The sequence below is a fragment of the Polypterus senegalus genome, chromosome 1, assembly GCF_016835505.1.
Source record: "Polypterus senegalus isolate Bchr_013 chromosome 1, ASM1683550v1, whole genome shotgun sequence".
Classification (NCBI taxonomy): Eukaryota; Metazoa; Chordata; class Cladistia; order Polypteriformes; family Polypteridae; genus Polypterus; species Polypterus senegalus.
In genome coordinates, this window is record NC_053154.1 from 63673553 (window position 1) to 63698349 (window position 24797).

Genomic DNA, 24797 nt, shown 5'->3' on the forward strand with positions numbered 1-24797 from the left:
TTCTTCAGACAATGGATGTTTTATGTTCAGCAATGGCATCAGATTTTTTTTTAATATGTGAAAACGCTAAATATACATTATATTGGGTTAACATTGTAAACTGCTATTGCAGGTGTAGCCCATGAATTTGGCTCTATGCCAAAGGCTGTAATGTGTGTTTTGAAAAATATAATAGTGCTAAAGATAACACTTAAGTTGTGTGCCAATTCAGTACTACTAATGCTTACGCATTCAGTGTAAATAAATTGGTATGGATAGCTTGTAATCACTCGTTAACTGTTTGCTATTTATTTAATTAATCCTTCGTGGGCAATGACCATTTCTGAAGGCCTTAAAAATTACACTGGCTGCAATGTTCATTGTGGAGAATCTACTATTTAATTGTGTGTTAACGTAAGGCAATGGTAGCTTATCATACATTGGAATTTTCTAGAGGATTGATTAGTCTTAGTCCTCCCTTAATTTACCACAACACCAGTCCAATATTTGCATATCAACCTCTTGGAATCCAGGCAAAGAACTCATTACAGAATTATATGACACTTGCTGTTTTTATTTTATTGAATTATTCATATTATCTTACTGAAAGTTTAATTTCAGTTTAAATAATTAAATTACTAAATAATAATATTGTCATACTACATTTAGACTTTTATTTTAGTTTTTTTGTCCCTTAAAGTTAACAGAGAATTAGAGTAGTTCCAGCAACAGGTTGCTGTTTCTGAGCTAGTTTTGGAAGCGTTTCAGTATTTTTAAGGCTTCTTCATAAAGAAACATTTTTATAATTTACATATAGTACATGAACACATTTCAAGGAAAAACAAGTAGTTAGGGATTTATAAATGGTAAACCCACTTCTTGGAGTGTGATGGGTTTTTCAGTCTGTTTTAACAGGCTTCGGGTTAGATCTGCTTCCACAATATGACACTCCTGAGAAGACCTAATTGTGACACCCTTTGTGCCCCCAGAAAATACACATGGACCACATTATGTAGCAGGCTGCCCAAGGAACCTTGTAATTTGCTTTGTTATGTGTCCTGTCTGATCTGTGATAGCTGATACCTGTAAAAGCATTTTTGTCTGCCTGGCCTGCACAATGAATATAAAAAGTTTAAATTGTAATTAGAATAAAGCCAAGAAGGCCAGTGATTTCAAACATGACGCATTTATTTCAAAAATACAAAAATCACGACAAGGGTGGAGTGGTGGATCTGAGGCTAATTATCTGTGCTGGTATTTGGAAGGTTGCTGGTTCAAATCTTGTTACTGCTAGAAGAGGGGGGTATTTTCCGTACGTCGCTTAAATCATCCGAGATCAGATGAGTTAATGCCGGTGAAACTCATCCGGGATAAGTCCGTTTTTCAAACACAGCTGTGTAGTAGATTAGTCTAGCTGGATCTAATCATCCGAGATGATTGCGCTCGCCCGCGCTGTCTAAAAAGCCCATATATATTGAGTCTAGAAAACATGATCAGCAAGTCATTGATAGGCTGTAACAAAATGACGAAAGAATAGGCGCATTTTTTTCACACAAGCGGAGCAGGACCTTTTACTTGAAGGATATCAGGAATTTCAAGATTTAATATGCACAATGGATAACACTGCAAAAGCAGCCCAAACCAGAAAAGACAGCTGGCAAAAAGTGGCCAACAAATTAAACACATAAGTAGTGTGCATTGTTTAATTTCCTATGTGTCAGATTAATTATTATTTAATATGTCATAATTCCAAATCAAACATGAGCACAAGGAGAACATGGGAAAAGATTAAAGTGAAGTACAAGAATATACTTCAAACTGGTAAATATTAGTATATAACTATTTAAAGAATTGTTGACATAAAGAATCATATATAATATAAAAAAACATTCCTTTTAAAGCTAATAAGAAGGCAGACAAGCAAAAAATAGGTGGAGGTCCACGCGGTCCAGACCTAACCCCTGCAGTAGAGTTGGCTCTCCAGCAAAATGCCCATCGCCCTGTTTCTGAGGGCATTCCAGGGGTTAGCTCCTCCTCAGAACCAGTGGCAGGATGCAGTGGCCACTTCATTTCAGGTAAAGGATGGTCATTGCATATATTTGTCCTCCATGTGTGCCATAGCTGTGTTCCATATAGCCCTCTTTTTTTTTTGTTGGGTCAGTTGCAAGGAATGTCATATCCCTAAAACCTGTGTCTGACCAACGAGATATTGACGAAGGTCAAATATTTGATGAAGACACTGTGTCTGATTATTCATCAGGAGGAAATCATCCCTGATAATGAGAATGTTAGGCAGATTGTTAGATTCTTTATGGAACTGTGGGTGTTTTTGCCTGTGTATTACCTACCTGCAATGGCATGAAACGCCTCTTTTATTGTCTACACACGCAGGTATCCAGGAAACTCTATGAAAACCCGAAGGAAAAATTTCAGAGCCAAACAGACTTTACGAATTGCCTGACAAACTGCACTTTTAAATAGATTTTCCGCATCACCTACAGTATATAAAAAAAGTGCCGCTTGCAAAAAACCTCAAAGCAACACATACTGTCTGTGTGGTTGTGAGAGTCCGACTTCGAATATAAGGTGCTAATAAATTGTTGAGGTACAATATTCCCCCCGGCTTAAAGCGGTATCTTTAGAAAAGAATTTCCTCCGGGAGCAATAAAGGATCTTGCCCATCGCGCAAAACCCTCTCTATATGAAATTCTCTTCTTATAATTTGCGCACCAATATCAATTGGTCGCTCATTCATGAACGGTGAAGCCATGACTGAATGAAATCCATGTACGGACACTAATTAAGTGTGTGAGCTAATCTTTGTTTACATAGAACAAACCTGCTCCGAGCATGTATGAGGATTTGGATGAGTTGCTATGACAACACATCCAGCAAGAGTTTTAAAAAACCGACAAATCCAAAATCATGCCAAATCATCAACAATTACATCCATCTAAACGAGTAATCCACTTACGAAAAATACCCCCGAGATACTATTACGTTGGGCCCTTGAGCAAGATTCTTAACCTGAAAATTAGTCCAGAGGTGCTGTGCAATGGCTGACCCTGCACTCTGATCTCCAAAGGTGTTAAGAAAAGACAATTTCCCCTCTGGGATTAATAAAGTATATGAAAATAAAAAAATAAACTACTTGTTGAAAAGAATGGAAGTAAAGAAAATTCTGTTGCCTGTCTGTGCCTATGCGTTCAGTTGTTTGAACCACTGTCTCTCAGATGTCCACTTGCTCACCTCTGAAGAGCACCCTCCCCAAAACCCACCAACCAATACCCCCATATTTCTATCTTCTACTCACTTTCTCAATTCTCAATCGGGGTCCCTTTCTCTAAGATCCTTTGCTCCATCTGCCGTCCTGACTCTAGACTTTAAACCCCATCACACCGTCATGTCTGGCTAAGTTTTTAATGACTAATCCAGACAAGTATTCATCTTGGAGAGACCAGATAAAAAGTAGTTGTGAAAAGATATTATATTTCAAAAGATGCAGAAAGAAATAAGCATGCATTTAAAGACTGTTTAATATTGGTGGTATGGATGACTCTGTGAGCTTGAAATCTTTGAACATGGGAAAGGCACTATATAAATAAAATGTATTATTATTATTATTATTATTAATAATCTATACTAATAAAAGGCAAAGCCCTCACTCACTCACTCACTCACTCACTCACTCACTCATCACTAATTCTCCAACTTCCCGTAGGTAGAAGGCTGAAATTTGGCAGGCTCATTCCTTACAGCTTACTTACAAAAGTTGGGCAGGTTTCATTTCGAAATTCTACGCCTAATGGTCATAACTGGAAGGTATTTTCTCCATTAACTGTAATGGAGTTGAGCTGGAAGGGCGGAGTTTCGTGTGACATCATCACGCCTCCCACGTAATCACGTGAACTGATTGTCAACGCAGTGCGTAGAAAACCAGGAAGACCTGCAAAAAGCGCTTAAGAAAACATGCATTATATAATTGAGAACGCAGCGAAAAACAATAAGAAGCGAGCGAGTGACATATACTACCATATTCATGAGTGTTGCTGCCTCGGAAAGAAAGCAAGGTGTAAACCTAAACTTTAAACTAAGTTCATAGACAGGCTACGCTGGCGTTTCACATGCCCACAGGTAATGCGGGATACAAGTTTAATGAGAGGACGCGGGATATAAACGAGAGTTTTGATCACTTTATAACTAAGTTAAAATTGTAGGTGAAGGGGTGTGCTTATGCAAATTCCGAGACTGTGTTTGTGGGGATTGACAGTTAAGGCGGGTGGGGAGTCACGTCATCATCTCCCTCCCATTCATCTAATTTCGGTCTGAGCTGAGCTCGCTAATGCCGTCTTCGAAGCAACTTTGTCAGACTGCCACCAAATACTCACAGAAAAATCCACAAGTTAATACACACGCTGTCTCTATAGAGTTTCTCCACACTGAATCCTCCAGACACTACTTACAAAAGGTCACATTGACAATCGTGTTACGTTATTTTTAAAATCTGTCCTTTTCTTAGCACAAGCACAGCTGAGAAGCTTCGATGCATGTGCTCCATAACGCGTTAAAAAATAATGCATTTAATCACACTTTGCATTACAAGCAAAGGGAGCTTTTGTCAATGCATGATTTCCTGGTACTGTACACGATTACATTGATCAGCGCATCCCGATTCATTTTATCCTCGCACCACCTTAGTTTGAGAAGAAGTCTGAAAAATATGAGGTTAACACAGAAAAACATCACCAATTCAAGCTTTATGAATAATCGATTCGCCATCAATAATTGTTTTGGTAAAGCCATCCTCCTTCCATTTTATAATTTTTCCGCCAATAGCCATGATTAAATGAATGGTAAATAAAGTAAGAGCAAAGCGAGGGTGACTTATTTAGGCAGGCATATATATGACAGCAACACTCATGACAATGTCAATCATGTTACGTTATTATTAAAATGTTTCCTTTTCTTTTCATTACTTCTTTAACACACTACTTCTCCTGCGAGACGCGGGATTTTGCTATATATATAATATATGAATGACCTCCAAAGAGCGCTGAGACTTTTGATATCATGAACGTGTCTGCAAAACTGTGGTCTCCTGCCCAGCAAAGTCGAGCAGCCAGCGCCGCATAGCTGTGCCGCCTTTGAGACGCTGACTGCGCTTCTGCTTTAAGTCAAAGTGAGCACTTTTAATTTTTTCATCCTCCCCTGCGCTATAGCCCAGACAAGTGCAAACACGGGACCCCTTTTCTACACCACGGCAAAATAATATTAAGGCGATTCACACTTTCTTTTGCACGTATACGATTATGAGGTCCTCACCTCGGATTATGAAAACACGCACGAGTGGAGGACTGACAGTGCCATCACAGCCGATTAATGGCGGGGCGTCTCACCAGTCTACACAAGGCGATCATAACGTCAGCGAACACATCTCTCTATACTATATAAAAGAAAAAGGCAACTTTCCTTTCTTTACACCTTTTTCCTTTTATCCCAAACCAAAGCCTTTCTCTCTTAACACTGCAGAGGACACAAAACTAATTTTCTTTAAATGCCGGTAAGGCACATTACCACAGGCACAAATTTGATCGTTCACATAGAAAATGTAATTTCTATACCACAGCCGTCGTGTAGCGCCTTTCAAAAGGGATCAACTACCGAGAGATGATCCATATACATTTTAGCTGCTGTTAGTTACTTACCTGTTGTGTTACACAGTCTTTAAAATGTAGTTTACCTGAAACCACTCCAGTAGTGCTCAATGTACCTGTACTTCTTAAAACGTTAATGTTTTACTGTTTAATAACTTATAGACTATATTTTATTATTTTTCCCTTGCACTCAGTGACCAAAGCTATACACCTAGATAGGTATGTATATATATATATATATATATATATATATATATATATATATATATATATATATATGTGTATATGTAGATATGTATATAGATATGTAGATATGAAGATATGTATGTGTATATATATGTATGTATGTGTGTGTGTGTGTGTGTGTGTGTGTGTGTGTATATATATATGACAGCAGCAATCCAAGCTGTGAGAAAACACTAAAAAGGAGGCATGTCAGACGTTGTGGTACATTTTCTGATGCAGCTAGACGAAAAAAACTTTGTGACGCTGCCGCCAAATACACAAAACAATTACTTTGACAATCATGTTACATTATTTTTAAAATGTTTCCTTTTCTTTTCATAACTTCTTTAACACATGACATCGCTAAGCTGGGTATTTTGCTATATATATATATATCACAGCGACACTCATAACAGTGACAAAACAATTACATTGACAATCATGTTACGTTATTTTCAAAATGTTTCCTTTTCTTTCTCTTTCCTTCTTTAACACACTACTTCTCCGCTGCCAAGCGTGGGTATATATATATATATATAGAGATAGATAGATAGATAGAGATATATATATAGATAGATATGAAAACAACATATATATATATAGATAGATAGATAGAGATATATATATAGATAGATATGAAAACAACATATATATATATATATATATATAGATAGATAGATAGATATGAGAACAACACTCATATCAATGACAAAACAATTACATTAACAATCAAGTTACGTTGTTTTTCAAATTTTTCCTTTTCTTTTTCGTACCTTCTTTAACACACTACTTCTCCGCTGCGAAGCGCGGGTATTCTGCTAGTAATAATAATAATAACAATAATTAACTTTTATCCTTGACACTGAAATAGTATCCTTTGACTGGCTTGAATCAAATAAAATCAAATAGCCTTTTATTGTCAATTCAATATATGTACAGAACATACAGAAGGATTGAAATACTGTTTCTCTCTCATCTTCGTGGTGCAATAAAATATAAAAGATAAAAAGTATAAGCATAACATATAAGATAAATAAAATTAGAACTTGTAAAATAAACCTAAGTACAATGTGCAATAAACAGTAGTGCAAAAGCCCCTTACAGTAAAAAGTGAAAAGGTACATAGATAGAGTAGCTTATGAGATGTACAAAAAGACAGACAGCAGCAGATGTAATATTGAGTCTTTTTATAATACCAGCTGAAGTAGGGTACTAGGTAGATAATGACTCTTGTTATGTTCCAGGGGCAAGGGGGGAAGATAGTGGACAGAGTTCAACATCCTGAGAGCTTGATGAATGAAGCAGTCTGACAGTCTTGTGGAATGGGCCCGGAGGCTCAGGTACCTTTTCCCTGAGGGGAGGAGGCTGAAGAGGGAATGTAAGGGGTGGGAAGAGACCCCAGCAATGCTAATGGCTCTACGGGTGAGGCAGGTGTGGAAAATGTCCTTGAGGGAGGGCAGTGGGGCACCATTGATCTTACTGGCCGCATCCACTATGCGTTGCAGGGACTTCCTACAGGAGGCAGTGCAGCCTCAATACTATACAGGGATGCAGCTAGTGAGGATGTTCTCGATTGTGCCCCGGTAGAAAGAGCACATAATGAGGAGAGGAACTTGTGCTCTCTTCGGTTTGCGTAGGAAGTAGAGGCAGGTTTGAGCTTTCTTGGCCAGTAATGTGGTGTTATCTGACCAGGAAAGGTCCTCGGAGATGTACGTCTGCAAGAACTTGGTGCTACTCACTCTTTCCACAGCTACACCATCGATGGTCAGTGGGAGATGCTGTGGATGACTTCTCCTGAAATCGACCACAGTCTCTTTGGTCTTACCCACGTTCGGAAAGAGATTGTTGTCTTTACACCACTTGACCAACTGGCTCACCTCGTTTCTATAGTTGGCTTCGTCATTAATGGTGATGAGGCCAACAACGGTTATATCATCCGCAAACTTGACAATGTGATTGGAACTGTAGATTGGTACACAGTCGTGGGTCTGCAGAGTAAGGAGCAACGGGCTGAGCACCCACCCTTGTGGGGTCCCTGTGCTCAATGTGATGGTCTTAGAGGTGTTATTGCCGACTCGCACATTTTGTAGCCTCTCTGTAAGAAAGTTATGTAATCAAATGTTAAGGTTTAATTAATGTGTTTTTTGGTTTGAGACATACTCTGATTTTACATGAAGATCTTTGAAATTTAGCACAGGGTTCTACGCATCCTGCACAAATAATAATTCCCACAAATCTGAATTTTTAATGTGCAAATTTCCTGCACATATTTACTTGGTAGACAATCTCTCTTGGTTGTTGTAAGAATATTCAGCATCTTTTTTTAAATGACTATTTTATAGTTGTGCCTAATCTGTTACCTATAACAGCTACATTTTACATTTTTTTTAATTTTATTAAATTGAAATGCGTACAATGTCACCTTCCTGTAGCAGTTAGTTTTGGCTGAAACATGCAGCAATTGACTTCATTTAAACTGTGCTTTTTAAGGAATTTGGATAAACTTTGTGAAATTGTCATGTGAAGTAAAACTTACACTCAAATCAGCACAAACATTTAGGAAACTTACAGTGAATATGTATTTCGGTTTGCTTCTTCGTATTTGATGAACTGCCTGCTGCCAATTTATGGCTGCATTGTGACACTTAGACACTTGTAATTGTAAAGTGTAGTTAAATGACAGCCTTTAAACTTGAATCTGTATAGCAAAATCAGTGACATTTACAAAAAGATATACAATGCATAAGGATAACTTACTAGAAAAATTGCTGTAGATATACTCATGGCTATGGCTGCCACCTTTGTAACTCTGTAAAGAAGGGCATTCATCAGAAAAATGGAAACTTTGTATGGCACTTTTCCATAAGATACCACTATTCACCTTTACATTCTCTTATGGTCTTTTAGAAATGTCCTTTAGTTTTTGAACAATTCATGGTAATGTCAAAGCAATTATTTTCACTGGCAATCTAATAACTGTCAAAGTCATTCTCAAACCCACTTACTCAGATTCATAAGAGCATAGAGTGAGAGCCAATTCTGGCAGTACTGGGAGGGCACAATGCAGGAAAAGGGCCTGGACAGAGTGCCAATCCATCAGAGGTTCACTCAGGCACAAACCCACACTGGAGCCATTTCAAAATTTTCAAATTAAAACCAGAGTACTAAGAAGGAAAGCACAGAAACACAGGAGAACATGCAAACTCGGATAAGATAAGATTCTGAAGTTGAACCTAATATGCTGAATCTGTAAAGTGGCAGTGGCTAATCACTCTGCTCCACTGTGCTACCTAAGCTTCAAATATGTTAACTATATTTTAATAAAATATCTCAGATTTTTTAAATTATCAGCACTCAAACTTCCAGGCTCTTATTATTAATATTCTCAGAATATTTTTATTTTACATTGTCTAGATTTTTTGTATAATCTCATTTTACACACTTTATCCTTAGTAAGTACGACTTTTTGGCTAAGCATGAGTGGAAATTTACACCTACAGAAATAAAGAAATATTTAAAATCACAAAAATAACAAGTTACTTGTACTGTAAACATCAGAAAGAAATGTTAATATCAATATTAATATCAAAGTGCTTTTTAAGGTGTCTGTTTTTGACACCTCCAACTCATTTTCATTCCCCCAAAGAGTCTGAAATTCCAACTGTTAACTTTAAGGGGGGATTACTCCCCCCAACCCCATTTCAAAGTTGAATTTCAGGCTCACTTATGCTTTACAACTCATTTTTAAGAATCTATTCATTCGTAAATATGCTTTTGTTTCACAAAGTTATTAATTTTTTACTTACACTGTGTTATTATGGTGACATTATTGTCATGAATGCATTATTTTCTGAGAGTTTATTCATTTTTATTTCTTACTTTAATTTTTAGCATTCTCCATGTTTTTAGTTGGTGCTGCAATTTTGTGGTTGCAGAAATGGAGTTATGTTAGGCAAAGCATCACACATGCATGTGGGACATTGCATTGGAAATAATTGAATTTATAAAGAAGGTGATGCACACAGCAAAGCATCCAAACTTTGACTAATTTAAGGAAAGGACGCTGGGAAAGACTAGCACTCGAACACAGAGTTAAAAAAAAAAAGACAACAAAAAGGGGAAAAGGAATATAAGATTCCTGCTATTATACTTGTGTTTCATTTTAGGGCCTGTATGTGTCCTATGAGCATGAGAAAAGATTAACAATAAATCCCATGTACTGATTGTTAAATGCCCCCAACAGTTCTCTTGATGATTACTAAATGAATGCTCATTAAATTCAATGCTACAACTGCAAAACAAAAACCACAACAACAACAACAAAATGTTCTTTGGGAATTCCTCCCTTTCCTTGCATCCATCTTAATAATGTGTTTAGTCTGTCAACAAAGCAAATGTGCTGTCTAAGTGGTCTGTGTCTTGGTAAGTAGACAAGATGACTAATCATAAAATAGTGCTGTTTCATTAAAAACATCTCAAAATGTACAGTTACTGGATTTGTTTATATGAAGGGTGTAGGAACCTGCTTACGGATATCTGTATCTAAGCATGTTTTCAAACCATGCATTGGAGAGTAAACAAAATGTATAAATCTATAAGCATTTCACTGTTGTAATATCTGGATTTTATTTCATTACATTCATACACCTTTAATGCTTAGCTATACCCCACCATAACTTGTTATATGGGCTGTATTGCAAATTCTCTCATTATATGTTTATTCAGTCACAGTACTGAACTGTATGCATTTTTAATCTGGTAACTATTCTACATATGCCTATGGAGTTTTGCATAAAAACCTGTTCAGTATCAGAATTTTTTTTGTTCATTGATATTGCTTAAAAAAAACAACAAATTGTTACTTGCCTCACTGTTACTTACTGTGTGTTACTTGGAAAATGGTTGGATTCTGTAACATTTACAGTATAGCACTCCTTGTCTATTCCTGTGCAGTACTCCTTCTTCTCTCTGAGTCTTGTTTTCACAACATCTGCGTCCACTGAGACATTTTGATCTTTTTTTTTTGTGCTTGAGTTGCTTCTTACAGTTTTAAGCTGTACTTGTGCTATTTTGTGTGACCTGGCAATTTACCCTATGGTATCTCAGGTCTAAAACTCAGCTGTTTCTTTCTCTTTCTCAAATGTTCTCTAAATATCCATTTCGTTATGAGTATTGCCTATGCACGATGGCTCTCTGGTCATTTTTACGGGGTCGTAATCTTTTTCTGATTCACATATGATGGCAGCAGCATTTCCTTTCTTATCCTTTCTATATAAGTGGATCACATCACTTTAATCACTTATATAAATGCTATACCTTGTATAGGTTTTTGGCATTCCCTCCATCTTTTCTTGATTTTGTAATTCTTATTAAAGATCCAAAAGTGTTGCAAACACAATTATTTATTGAAATTTCATTAACATTATGTAGGGACACCTGTTGTTGACGAGTGGCAGTTCTGAATGATTGACTAAAACTCCAGATCTTCTATTGACCTTTGATGTTCCCCGTTTTACAGCTTGTTTTTCAGTGGTAGCTAACTTCATTTTGTATTCGACTTCTCATTAATATTCTGTTCACAGTTATAGGCACCATATAAAAATACCATTGATTGATTAATCCATTAATGTCTATGAAATGAAAATGACTGCTTTCATTATGCTGCACTACTAATGATTACTTTTTTACACACTGCCCTTCTTAGTGGACTGCATATCAAATATTATAATAATTATTATTAGAATTTAATTGCCAGAGATCTAGAATTTTTTATTGATGAGATCACAGGAAGCTCTGAAAGCTAACATTTGATCTTCCAACCTTTGTACTTGAAACTTAAACACTGTCGGCTATGTTATTATCTTTTAATCATGGTTAGACTAATTTCATATTCTGCAAAGTAAATAAGGCCTCGTGGTTTCTTATAATGATTTTTTAATCTAATTAACAACCTCTAAACCTTGTAATCCTGAATAGTTTCACAAGTACATATCATCTAGATATCAGTTACTGGCTCCGTTAAAACGGGAGCAACATTTTCTTCTACTTGTCTTCCTGACATAAAAGAGTATTGGACTTTTTGAAAAATATACATTATTTGTCATGTGTAGAATGTATTCTGGTCAGGAAGTCCAAGAGCCTGTCATGCACATGCACATACTAAGTTGATAATAACTAGGCAAATTTGCCAACCAGAATATAGTATAGGTACAAGAGGAAACCACAGTTAAAAAACAAAGTGAGCCTCAGTGAGATTATCATTTCTGTTTGATACCTTTATTGAGCCAAGGAAGTATTTCTTTGCAACAATGATGATTTGTTGTGATGGTTTTTTTTGGGGGGAAAAATGTATCCTGTGACTTTGTAAAAGGCTTGAAAGTGCTGGCCTGTTAAACTAGGACATCCTGACTTCATTGCACCAGTACCTGGAGATCAGAAAACATTAACATTTTTTACCTGAGACTTTTAATATGTTTAACTAATTAAGGACTTTTAGATTATATGTAAGACGTTAAGGATGTTACTAGAACAAATAATTTATCTGTGTGCTGATTAGTGTAAATTCAAATATATTTGAATATGTTATGTAAATGAACCTAAATGATACACTGCTCCCCTATTAATTTTAGTCAGTCTTGCTATAAAGAGCTCAGTTGAGCTCATGTTGTAGCTCTACCAGTCTGATGTTAATAAAAAACGTCCATCTTGAATTTTATGACTCAAGACTATCCTCTATTTAGAGAAAAACATATTTCATATAGTTTCTTTATTAAATACCAAAAGCATTTATATTAAGATCTAGTCATACTCTAAAAGTGAATGTTCTTTATTGTTCACATGTTTTCAGACAAAATATTTTGGTTGACTCTTATACAGTATTAATGCTTGCACCCAGTTACACCCAGATGTTGGACAATAAAGACAAATGCTTTCTAATTATTAGATTATCCCTGTAGTACTAGGATGTTGTGCGATGTTAGCCATTATGGATAAAGTAAGAAGTTAAGCAAAATAACACCTTTTATTGGCTAACTAGAAAGATTACAATATGCAAGCTTTTGAAGCAACTCAGGCCCCTTCTTCAGGCAAGATGTAATCAAGCCGAGTCTGAAAGATACATTACGATCACATGAGGTATCTGGCCAAGTACTCACTACTACAGCCTTGCAGAACTTAAAGCAACTGGGCCTTTCCTCGTTGTGTACAATTGGTCATCATGAAGCTCTTTTGAAACAGAACTCTGCAACCATATTGTAATGTAAAACCACTAACATTTCAAAAATGCCCAAAGTAGGGGCCTGAGTTGCCTCGAAAGCTTGCATATTGTAATCTTTCTAGTTAGCCAATAAAAGTTGTCATTTTGCTTAACTTTAGATTATATAGTCCGTATTAAAGACAGTCCCTTATATAATACAATACAATGATGGGGTAATAACATGAAAAAAAAAACTCATACTTTTTATACTGAAAATAATTTTCACCACAGTTTGCTAATACTGAACGTATATACAGCAGATTCAGAGATACGATAAGAAGGACAGTTGCACGTCACATTATAAGCCTAACAACATTTTTATAGACTAATACTCAAGGTCAAACATTCCGCTGTATGACATTTCTTACATTTCCTAAAAGATAATCTTCTTAAAATTTTTCACAGATTTAAAAGTGTCATTGTTGTTCTAATTTGGGCAATCTTAGAAAACAAACTGCAAAAGCAAGTTAATTAACTGCTAATTATCCTGAGAATCTTAGAATGTTTAACATGCCACAGAGGAGTCCTATGATATACAATGCATGTTTTCAGAAATAGGATGGCATTATCTAATTAAAATTCTTGCTTAATTAAATTTGTTGTCCTCCCGTTCCTATCTTTAGAAAGCCAAATTCGACATGCCAAGTGGTGTACTTTTTGCTTTTCAAAGAAACTTTAGTAAATGGGTGTGTATGTGTGTGGTGCATTAACAAAAATTAGAAATTCACATTAATTATTCTTAGATAGATTTTGGTGTAAGTTTGATTTCAACTTATTTTTAATCAACTTTTAAGGGATAGTCTTGTAATTGATTGGTACCCTTTCTAGGGTTGGTTCACTCCTTGCAGGCTTCAGCCATCCCGTAAGCCTGTACTTAAATAAGGGATTTGGAAAATGAAAGAATGTTAACTTTGTACATCTGAGCATGAAACTTAGCTACACATTATTTGCCTGCTAAAATAATCTATTACACATGCAAATTATACCTTCAACTTATTTCTTGAAGTGGGCATACAGTAACTGTAAAGATATCTGATTTGTAAAGCAAAGTAATAATATTATTTAAAAAGCTAAAAATAAAATGTAAATAAAAAATAAATGATAAATATAATTTATGATTATTAGTGTTGATCAGCAAATTTTTCCCAAAATGTTATTCACAGGGAATTTGCAGTGTTTGCAGTCGACCCTTGTTTGTCGAATTATTTACCGATAATTCAGCCAGTTCAGAACTTTTTTTTCCAGCATCCCATAATGCTTTGTGAGGCCAGCTCAACATTCGCCAAAGCTGTAACAGCCAGCATTGGATGGGAACGAAACTCCCCCAGTTATATAATGCTGAGTATTTGCATTCCAGACTGGTTATGAAGCTTGCGCATACACACAGTTAGTATCTCTAGTCAACTGGCTCACACACTGCAGAATTAAACCGGGATGGGGGTGAGGTTGGGGAATCTCTGGGTTAGCAGAGAAAACTCATGCGGATATAAAAAGAACATGTAGACTTAATGGAAACCAAAGGTGCTAAGGCAGCTGATGAACTGCTATAGCATCAGTATCCATACCAGTTTTTTACACATTCCATAAAAACAAATGCACATTAATACTGTGTACAGTAGGTGAACTCAATTTAAGGAGCTTATATAAGTAAATAATGCAAGTTCTCAAATTTTATTTTTATGAAATATACTGTATACAGTATAAATAACAAGTTATCTCTGCTTGTCGCCAAATGTGCAGGTCGATCTTCAAGTTCCATGTCAGTCTAAGAGAAGAAGGCTCCTGCCCTATACATGTGTACTTAGCCACGTGGAGAATGAAAACAAACTTTGAAAGAACCTGTCCCCACATCCCCCACCCAAACACAGGAGGATCTGTGAAGTAATAATAATAAAAAAAGGTTTATTACTATTTACAAGTATCTTTCCTTTACCTTTTTGATAGAAGGAAAAGTACAAAGAATCAACACAGACAGTTTGGAGAGCCTTCAGTGCGACTTCAAAAAAACAGAACGAACCGGTGGCTTCGATCATGACACGCCACTTTGAATTTTCTGCCTTTAATTCTTTTAGATCTGATTTTTTTTTTCCTTTTCTCCTATGGCTGAATATTTTTCTTAACACACAAAGCAATAGTTTCTCATGTAAATCAACATAAAACATCTGTTGCATCGTGCATTGGCCTGTGTGGCAGTGGTTGTGAGGGGGCAGAGGGACAGTGAGCTGCTGCCATTCTGTTTTCTGAAAATCACACAAAGCAATAGTTTATCACATACATCAACATAAAATAACTTACATATTTTTTCCAACTGTTCTCTGTGATTTTGGCATTTCCACTTTGTTTTGATGAAATAAATGTTTGCGCGTCCCTGACTATGCTTTTTCTTCTTTGATATCATGGAGGCATAGTGGTGCAGTGATTGGAATTACTGACGCACAGCTCAGGTCACCTTTTTAGCCACAATAATCGCTCCAGTATAGTTGGCAGACGTTTCCCTAGCCCTCAGGAACACATTAAAGATGATTCCACCCTTATACAGGTGCTGGTCATAAAATTAGAATATCATGACAAAGTTGATTTATTTCAGTAATTCCATTCAAAAAGTGAAACTTGTATATTAGATTCATTCATTACACACAGACTAATGTTTTTCAAATGTTTATTTCTTTTAATTTTGATGATTATAACTGACAACTAATGAAAGTCCCAAATTCAGTATCTTGGAAAATTAGAATATTGTGAAAAGGTTCAATATTAAAGACACCTGGTACCACACTATAATCAGCTAATTAACTTCAAACACCTGCAAAAGCCTTCAAATGGTCTCTCAGTCTAGTTCTGTAGGCTACACAATCATGGGGAAGACTGCTGACTTGACAGTTGTCCAAAAGACGACCATTGACATCTTGCACAAGGAGGGCAAGACAGAAAAGGTCATTGCTAAAGAGGCTGGCTGTTCACAGAGCTCTGTGTCCAAGCACATTAATAGAGAGGCGAAGGGAAGGACAAGATGTGGTAGAAAAAAGTGTACAAGCAATAGGGATAACCGCACCCTGGAGAGGATTGTGAAACAAAACCCATTCAAAACTGTGGGGGAGATTCACAAAGAGTGGACTGCAGCTGGAGTCAATGCTTCAAGAACCACCAAGCACAGACGTATGCAAGACATGGGTTTCAGCTGTCGCATTCCTTGTGTCAAGCACTCTTGAACAAGAGACAGCGTCAGAAGCGTCTCGTCTGGGCTAAGGACAAAACTGCTGCTGAGTGGTCCAAAGTTATGTTCTCTGATGAAAGTAAATTTTGCATTTCCTTTGAATATCAAGGTCCCAAAGTCTGGAGGAAGAGAGGAGAGGCACAGAATCCACGTTGCTTGAGGTCCAGTGTAAAGTTTCCACAGTCAGTGATGGTTTGGGGTGCCATGTCATCTGCTGGTGTTGGTCCATTGTGTTTTCTGAGGTCCAAGGTCAACGCAGCCGTCTACCGGGAAGTTTTAAAGCACTTCATGCTTCCTGCTGCTGACGAACTTTATGGAGAGGCAGATTTCATTTTCCAACAGGACCTGGCACCTGCACACAGTGCCAAAGCTACCAGTACCTGGTTTAAGGACCTTGGTATCCTTGTTCTTGATTGGTCAGCAAACTCGCCTGACCTTAACCCCATAGAAAATCTATGGGGTATTGTGAAGAGGAAGATGCAATACGCCAGACCCAACAATTCAGAAGAGCTGAAGGCCACTATCAGAGCAACATGGGCAGTCATAACACCTGAGCAGTGACACAGACAGATCAACTCCATGCCACGCCGCATTGCTGCAGTAATCCAGGCCAAAGGAGCCCCAACTAAATATTGAGTGCTGTACATGCTCATACTTTTCATGTTCATACCTTTCAGTTGGCCAACATTTCCAAAAATCCTTTTTTTGTATTGGTCTTAATTGATATTCTAATTTTCCGAGATACTGAATTTGGGACTTTCATTAGTTGTCAGTTATAGTCATCAAAATTAAAAGAAATAAACATTTGAAATACATCAGTCTGTGTGTAATGAATGAAACTAATATACAAGTTTCACTTTTCAAATGGAATTACTGAAATAAATCAACTTTGTCATGATATTCTAATTTTATGACGAGCACCTGTAATCCTGTCAAATCTAGTTCAGTTAGGAGTTTGGAACACCATGGAGCTCTCTCATCACTAATTGTTCTCAGAACTGTAAACTATTTAGGAAATATTAGTCCTTATTTATTTATTTATTTATTTATTTGTTTGTTTGTTTATTTTAGCAGCAAACCCTGCACTGGCTCATTTACAGCAAGTCTCTGCATGCAGTAACACAATAAATAAAAAATAAAATCACAATAATATTTACAATCATGCAATTTCTGATCATTCAGTATATATTTTGAGGTTTAAACCACTGTTGGAGCTTAATTGGTTTTTGAAACTGATTCCAAGTTACAATTGCATAAAATAAAATGTTTTATACAGAATTCTTTACCAGAAGAAGGTGAATTGAGTAGAGTGTAACTCTACAACCTTATGGGTGAACTTAAAGGTCAAACATACTGGTAGCAAGGAGATAATGTTTGGTGTTAATTTGTCCAAGAAGTCCAAATACAATATATATTATAATCAATTAATGAGACATTCTTCTCTGCTTAATTGAAATACATTAAATATAGAATACAATGATGAGTTCTATAAGCATTATGGACCTCAAGCAATGTTTCAGAAGCATTTATATAGATTATATAAACATGATCAAGCACTAAATGAATAACAATAAAACAATGCATAGTGGAAACAGGTGAGTGAATAAATTCTTGTAATAAATACAACAGAATACTGCAATTATAAGATACAGTCAATTCAGACAAAAAATAATAATTTGAGAGTTGAAAAACATAATACTAAAAAATATTTAACAAATGTTAAAACATAAGAGTTGGGACAAACTACATCTGGAAATCTGAAAAATCTCTCTGAAATAAGACTGAGTCTGCCCTTATTCTCACCATATTTTTGTACAGGTCAGTGAAAAAAAAATCTTAATATAAAATTCTTAGACAAATAAACTGTAAATGTTCTGTGATTTAGAATTATATAAAATTAAATGGTTCTTGGTGTTTGTGTGTGTGTGTGTGTGCATGCCTTGCGGTGGACTGGCGCACTGCCCGGGGTTTGTTTCCTGCCTTGTGCCCTGTGTTGGCTGGGATTGGCTCCAGCAGACCCCCGTGACCCTGTAGTTAGAATATAACGGGTTGGATAATGGATGGATGGATAAATGGTTCATCGGCTGGCAAGAAATTCTTGGCAATTTGCAGGTTTCATAAGGGAAAACATCAACACTAGTGGATCATTCTCATTGCCCTCAGACAAAGAAACATCCAACCTCACTGAAAAGTTAATTCATCTATGAAAAAAATCAGTTAAAACTATGATGGTGTTTCACATTTATAGGCTACTACAATAATACTCAGAAAGGGTGATCTTATTAGTGTTCGGCAATGTTCCCTCAATAACACATATGGTAGCATATGGACTGCAAGTTAGCGACATTGTGCCTCACGTCCCACCTGTATCCTTTTTCTTATTTTCTGTCCTGCATTGTTCTTGATTAGTTCACATGATTGACTTGCTCCTGTACAAATATTTAATAGGGAATTTAAAACTATTACTCCATTTCATAAGTACTTCATAAGTATGTCATTAGATATATATGTTTTGTTCTGTAATAAATGTGTTATTTATTTCACAAGAAAACAAAATGTCTTTCTGAAGGCAAGCCTAAAATGCTACATAATTATAAAACCTGATTGAAGAAGTCAAATCAGGGAGTGGAAAAATAAGCGAGTTAGAATAAAACCAAGTCTCTGTAATATTATAAGGCCCCTTAAAAAAATAGAATTTCCTTTATTTGATGTTCAACATTGTTAATGATTTTACTAGAAGAGAAGAAAAGAATATGATTTGTGGCCATATTCAGATATGAAAATTTTTATGATACAGTCTACTTAGCCCAGAATTTGCAAACTTAATAAAAAACAAGCTTGAAATTAGTAAGATGTAAATACTGGTACAAGCGTGAAGACCATTACTGATTAATCAGAAAAACAATTTTTGCACAGAACTTCAAACACACTGATACAAATGTGTGTCACTGGTAGAGCAGCCTCATACTTTAAAAGGGTGATACATGTATTGATTTTTGAGGTGTCTTCCACTTCCTTTCAGTAATGTCTTTATGAAGCTCGAAATAGAGCTCAGCGGGAGAGATATTTCCAGCAAGCCAACAATTTTATGGTTAGAGTCAATTTATGTTTTGAACATTTCTATGTAATTACAATAGATCTAATTGGCATACTGATGTGATGCAAAGCATGAAGACAGATATCTTAGAATAACAACTGGCACCATGCTGTGCTGGATATGGAGATAGGAAACACCCCATACCATTAATCTGTGAATATTATAGTAAATTGTATTTAATGAAAATTTGTAAAGTAAAAAAAAAAAATCAAGACAAATTTAGTGTCTGTGTCAAGCTACACCTAGCGAATACACTGCATTTTTGTATTCCCAGGAACTTTTTGCTGAAACTTTCTAAGACAATTAGAAGTCTCATTTAATCATTTCTTCTTTTGTACTTTTTCTTCTAGTCACCCAATAAGCCTACTGTTCCTCAAGAAAAAATCAGACCACTGACAAGTCTAGATCATCCTCAAAGCCCCTTTTATGACCCAGAAGGAGGGCCCATAACGTCTGTTGCAAGAGTCGTTATTGAAAGGATTGCAAGAAAGGTACTGTGCATTTCATCTCATTGAATTTGGTAGTGTGTGTAACAGCTTAAGTGACTGCTTCAGTGTCATTGTATTAATTGGGATTGTTTGAGCAGCTGAAGTTAAATCCTCTTAGCAGAGTGATAAGATAAATATCAATCATTAGGTGTATTATTTTGATGCACAGAATGAGCAGAAAGGAGTCCCTAAGGGCTAATTTGTTTTTACAATATCAGTCAATATGAAGAAAACATACAAATGAATTATATGTATTGTATGTAAAGATGTTCAGCAGGCAGCATGGTGTAGTAGCTAAAACAATGCACTTTAAAGCTCAAAGCTGCTAGATTAATTACACCTCCAAATCACTTTGTAATCCTGAGGATATGACTCGTGAAATATTGTATATTTTGATCTTGGAAACTACCTTGACAAAAAGCATCAGTCAGATAAATAATTGTAATAATTATGCTGTTTTTATTATTTTTATTACGAATAAAAGAATACAAAAAACTGAAAACATAGTGGTTAGTGCTGTTGCCTCACAAATGTGACATCCTGTGTTCAAATCCCAACCCAAGCACTTTCAATATGCACTTTGCATGCTCTGCCCTCATCTGTGTCATCCTGTATGACATAGCAAACAGTTTCATTGAACCAAAGACACTGAGAGAACAGAACATTCGGGAGATAGATGTGAGCAACCCTGAAATTCACTGTCCAGCTGAAAAGAATTTTTTTTGGGTACCTGATAAGGAGGCAGCTGCTAAGCGAGGAAGTGCAAGAGAGCAGTTCTTTAAAGATGCCAGAGCATTCTATGTCTGGAGCTTTCAAAAAATATTGAAGAAGTTCCCAATCAGTGACAAAATCTTTAAAAATCTGTCATTGGTCAATACAAGATCAGGTGAATCCAAAGCAGATTTTGACTTTGGCAGAGAGATTTCCAAATGTGATTGAGGCAGATGCCAGAGAACAGCTCCACTTTTGTATTATGTCTCAATTAACCTTGAAGGACCGGTCCCAAACTACACAAATGTGCCAGTTGATGAGTTCTGGGTGAATCTGTCTAAAGTAAAATCTGTGAGGACAGGGCAATTGAGATTCAAAGAGCTCTGCTAGTTGATGAAGCTACTTGTGGTGTTTCCAAATTGTACTTGTGATGTAGAAAGGCCATCCAGCTTAGTGCGTCACATTAAGACAGAATTCCCAAGTCAGCTGTCTCACCAAACACATGTAAATTTGATGTCCTGCAAAATTTAACAAATTCATTGACAATGGTACTATATGTAGTAGTGTCTTTTGACGCAGATTTAAAAGCAGCAGATATTCAAAAGATTTAAAGATCGATCCTAGGGTAGTCACTTTTTTCTAAATACCCTGTATGTGGACTGAGGTAGTACAGAGTCCTGGGGCCTCATGTATAAATGGTGTGTACGCACAAAAATGTTGCATACTTCCATTTCCATGCTCAAATTGCGATGTATAAAACCTAAACTTGGCGTAAAGCCACTCACATTTTCACGCTAGCTAAAACCCTGGCATATGCAAGTTCTGCTCTCAGTTTTGCAGACTGGCGGCATTCAGCATTAAAGCAGTACTACTGGTCCAGTGTGGTTTCCCTTACTTTTTTAGATCCACATCCCTGACGCAGCTTTATAAATAGAAATAACCACTGTAAGAAAGACACTATATTGAACCCAACCCGATAAAGATTTGACACAGGAGGCATGTATAAAATAAAGACTCTTTTATTTTTTTTCAGCTGGAGGGCACGTCTTCCCCGTAATCCCTCCAGCTGCAACACAGTTCCAAGCACCATAACCACACTGCAACACTCCTTTCTCTGTTCCACCACCACTCCTCCACAAACTTTGTCCTCCTCCTCCCAAATCTGGCTGTTGAGTGGTGGTTGCTGGCTCCTTTTATGGCTTGGTCACCTGTTTCCGGCTGCACACCCAGGTGAGGCTGAAAATTAGTCCAGCTGGGTTCAGGGACCCATGCCGCGCACCCTGGCAGCCACCCCAGATCCCAACAGGGCTGTGAAGGACTCCATCTCCCATTAAGCCCTGCAAGAGACTGAGGCACCGGTCCAACCCAGGGGGGTGGCCATCCAGCATCCAGGGGGAGGTACTGCACTGTCCAGGGAAGGATAGATGGATAGAATAATTAAACAGGTACTACAAAGATTTTTCAATGTTCCTTAAAAGTTTTGAACAATCGGCATTCTAAGCTTACAGATGGCTTAACGTCTATTACAGAGCTGATTGTGTGGCAATTGGTTACTTGGAGAAAGTAAAGGAAGGACAGGAATTGGATTTTAGTATGTTTAAAAGAGACAGTACTGCTGTAATAAATTATTTCATCAAAGGTCACGCACGGCGCAGCAAGCATCTTGTGTGAGGCAAGAACAATCACTGCGCCATCGTGTTCCCATGTTTAATAACATGCTTTAACTCCTATCATCATGAAAATTGTATCAAGTATGCATCTGAGTATTTTAATTACTCAGAGAGCTGTAATATCATGAATGTAATGGATTCTGTGTCCTGTCGGAGGAAGAGAAAGCCTGTTTAAGAAGCACATAGTGATTCACACACATAGAGCACAAAACAAAGAATTTAATGTGCTACTTTAGTTACGATGGGATTTGAGAAACTAGTAAATTAAGCAATTTTAAGTTAAGTTTATGATGTTCTACTATAATGACAAAATAAACTATGTGATTAAAGTGGAAATTTCGAGATTAAAGTTGACATTTCGTGCTTTTCTCCCACTGTGTGCCCATTTTTTTCCCTGTACCCTAATAAGCTTTCATATGACACTCAGATGGTGGGCTATGACTCGCCTTTTCACGGCGACTTTGATATCTGACAACTTTTTTATTTCAGGCACTGTGCGACTTTGTGAACTTGATCTTTCAAGTTTCTCTGACACTCTATGTCACTCGATCAACTTCCTTTTGCTGTTTATACCACTGTTTAAACAAACAAATAGTAGGTTTTTCTTTGCCTCCACTTGGTATTCGCTGAAATTCTTTTATTGACGTGCTTTTGCCATTGTCTTTTCACAAAACGCTGAGCTTAAGGGCTATTTATATTGATTTGCATATTTAAAGAGGTGTAATTCTGGGAGGAGTTTGGGGAGTGGCAGCAGGCACGTGCACGTGTGTTACTTTTCAGGCTGACTGGGATTTATGGAGCGGAAGAACATGGAAGTTGGCGTTCTCACAGATTTATGCATCTGGATTTTTTTGTGCGTACGAACATTTCCGCTTTTGTCCTTATGCCATGTTTTAGTGTGAATTCTACGCACGGTTTTACAGTATGTATGAGGCCCCTGGAGAGTCTTATCCAAGTTATCCAACAGGTGCCTTTTATCTGTTGCACTATTAATAAGGTGTTGTGTGATAAACCTAGCATTACCCAGGTAAAGCTTGCATTATCTAAAGAGATTACCAAGGTAAAATCAGAAGTCAAGCAAAATGACACATTTTATTGGATAACTAAAAAGATTACAATATGCAAACTTTTGAGACAACTCAGGACCGTTCTTCAGGCAAGATTAAATACAGAAACTGGAGTTCCCTGTCTTTATATAAACACTAGGACAAATAACAACATTGGAAAACCTCTAAGTAAGACATCTTAACTGTACAAAATTAATAGACCTTTTCAGGCTAAGATTCATTAAGCAAGAAAGGAGATTAATGTATAGGCAAGATCTTTGGATAGGATAACTGTCCAACAAATTCTTTTGAAGTTTCTGATGAGTTTTTTAATGCAATGTGGGTCTGTAGACAGGTTGTCTGAGGTAGAGTCAGAAAACTCATATTTAATTCCATCTTTACCAAGGTCTGTTGGATAATGCAAGCTTTACCTGGGTAATGCTAGGTTTGCCTAATTTTCAGGCTTTACCCGTAACATATATATATATAATTAGATGATCTTTGCTGTACATACAGTGTGGGATGCTTCTCTGATTTAGAAATCCACAGAAGTCAGGAGCAGCTGCAGTTCACATTAGGCACTTTTCACAATGCACTAGCTGATTGTTTGGTTAAATATTTCCATGTGGTAAAATTGATTCTATTCCAGCAGCTGATCCTAATCTTTTCACAGCCTTCAAGCACACTGAGGTTTTAGGAATCAATGTCTTCAAGCATTTAGAACTCCAGTAGATGAGACTGTGTTTGTAGAATGAAACATAATAACCTGTCAGCCACAAATGGATTTTGTTGTAGGCAGAGCATTTTCCTGACACGCTAAGTGTCATGTTGTAAGCATAACCTGAATGATAGGAAATCATTCAATCTCATTTTATTCAAGTTAAATAATATAAAACAACAAAATGTGCGTAATGCCATTCAACCCTCATCAAAATCTAAGCTTAAACATTTCTAAAAAGGCAGCATGTTTAACAAAGGCATGCTTGTGGAATGTGTCACGTAGTCGATTGATGGTTTCAGGCTTTTGCCAAAGCTGCTCAAACTTCTCTGTGATTATGTAATGGAAAAATGGTTTAAAAAATGGAATGTGTGGATTGAATTTTCTGGGGAAAATACAAAGCTAAGTATTTTGTTTATTTGATTTTTATTAACTGGTGTATTGACTGCAGTGTGGAAGTCAAACCTGGAAGGACCACCAGTTCATCACACAGTGTGCTCCCGCACACACACACACACACTCACTTTCGAGTCACTGGTCTTTCTGAACTGCGTGTCTCATTCTATTCTCGAAATGTTTGAAGACATTATTCTTAAAATCATTGACTAAGGGCCATGACAACAGAAGGATTAAGTAACTGAAGTCTGCATTTGCCACAGGCACTATATAGTTCTGCTGAAGTAATTTTATATATTAATAGGTTTTTTGTGCCTCAAGACAAACTCTCCCATTAAAACTAC

General features: G+C 36.7%; 1 protein-coding gene across 1 annotated transcript in view; it reads left to right on the forward strand.

The window, feature by feature from the left end:
* LOC120526619 (spondin-1) overlaps positions 1-24797 on the forward strand; it is a 558899-nt gene that overhangs the window by 385201 nt on the left and 148901 nt on the right. The window contains exon 9 of the mRNA XM_039749784.1: positions 19775-19915. Coding sequence (XP_039605718.1) covers positions 19775-19915 — 141 coding nt within the window. The remainder of the gene's footprint in view (positions 1-19774; positions 19916-24797) is intronic.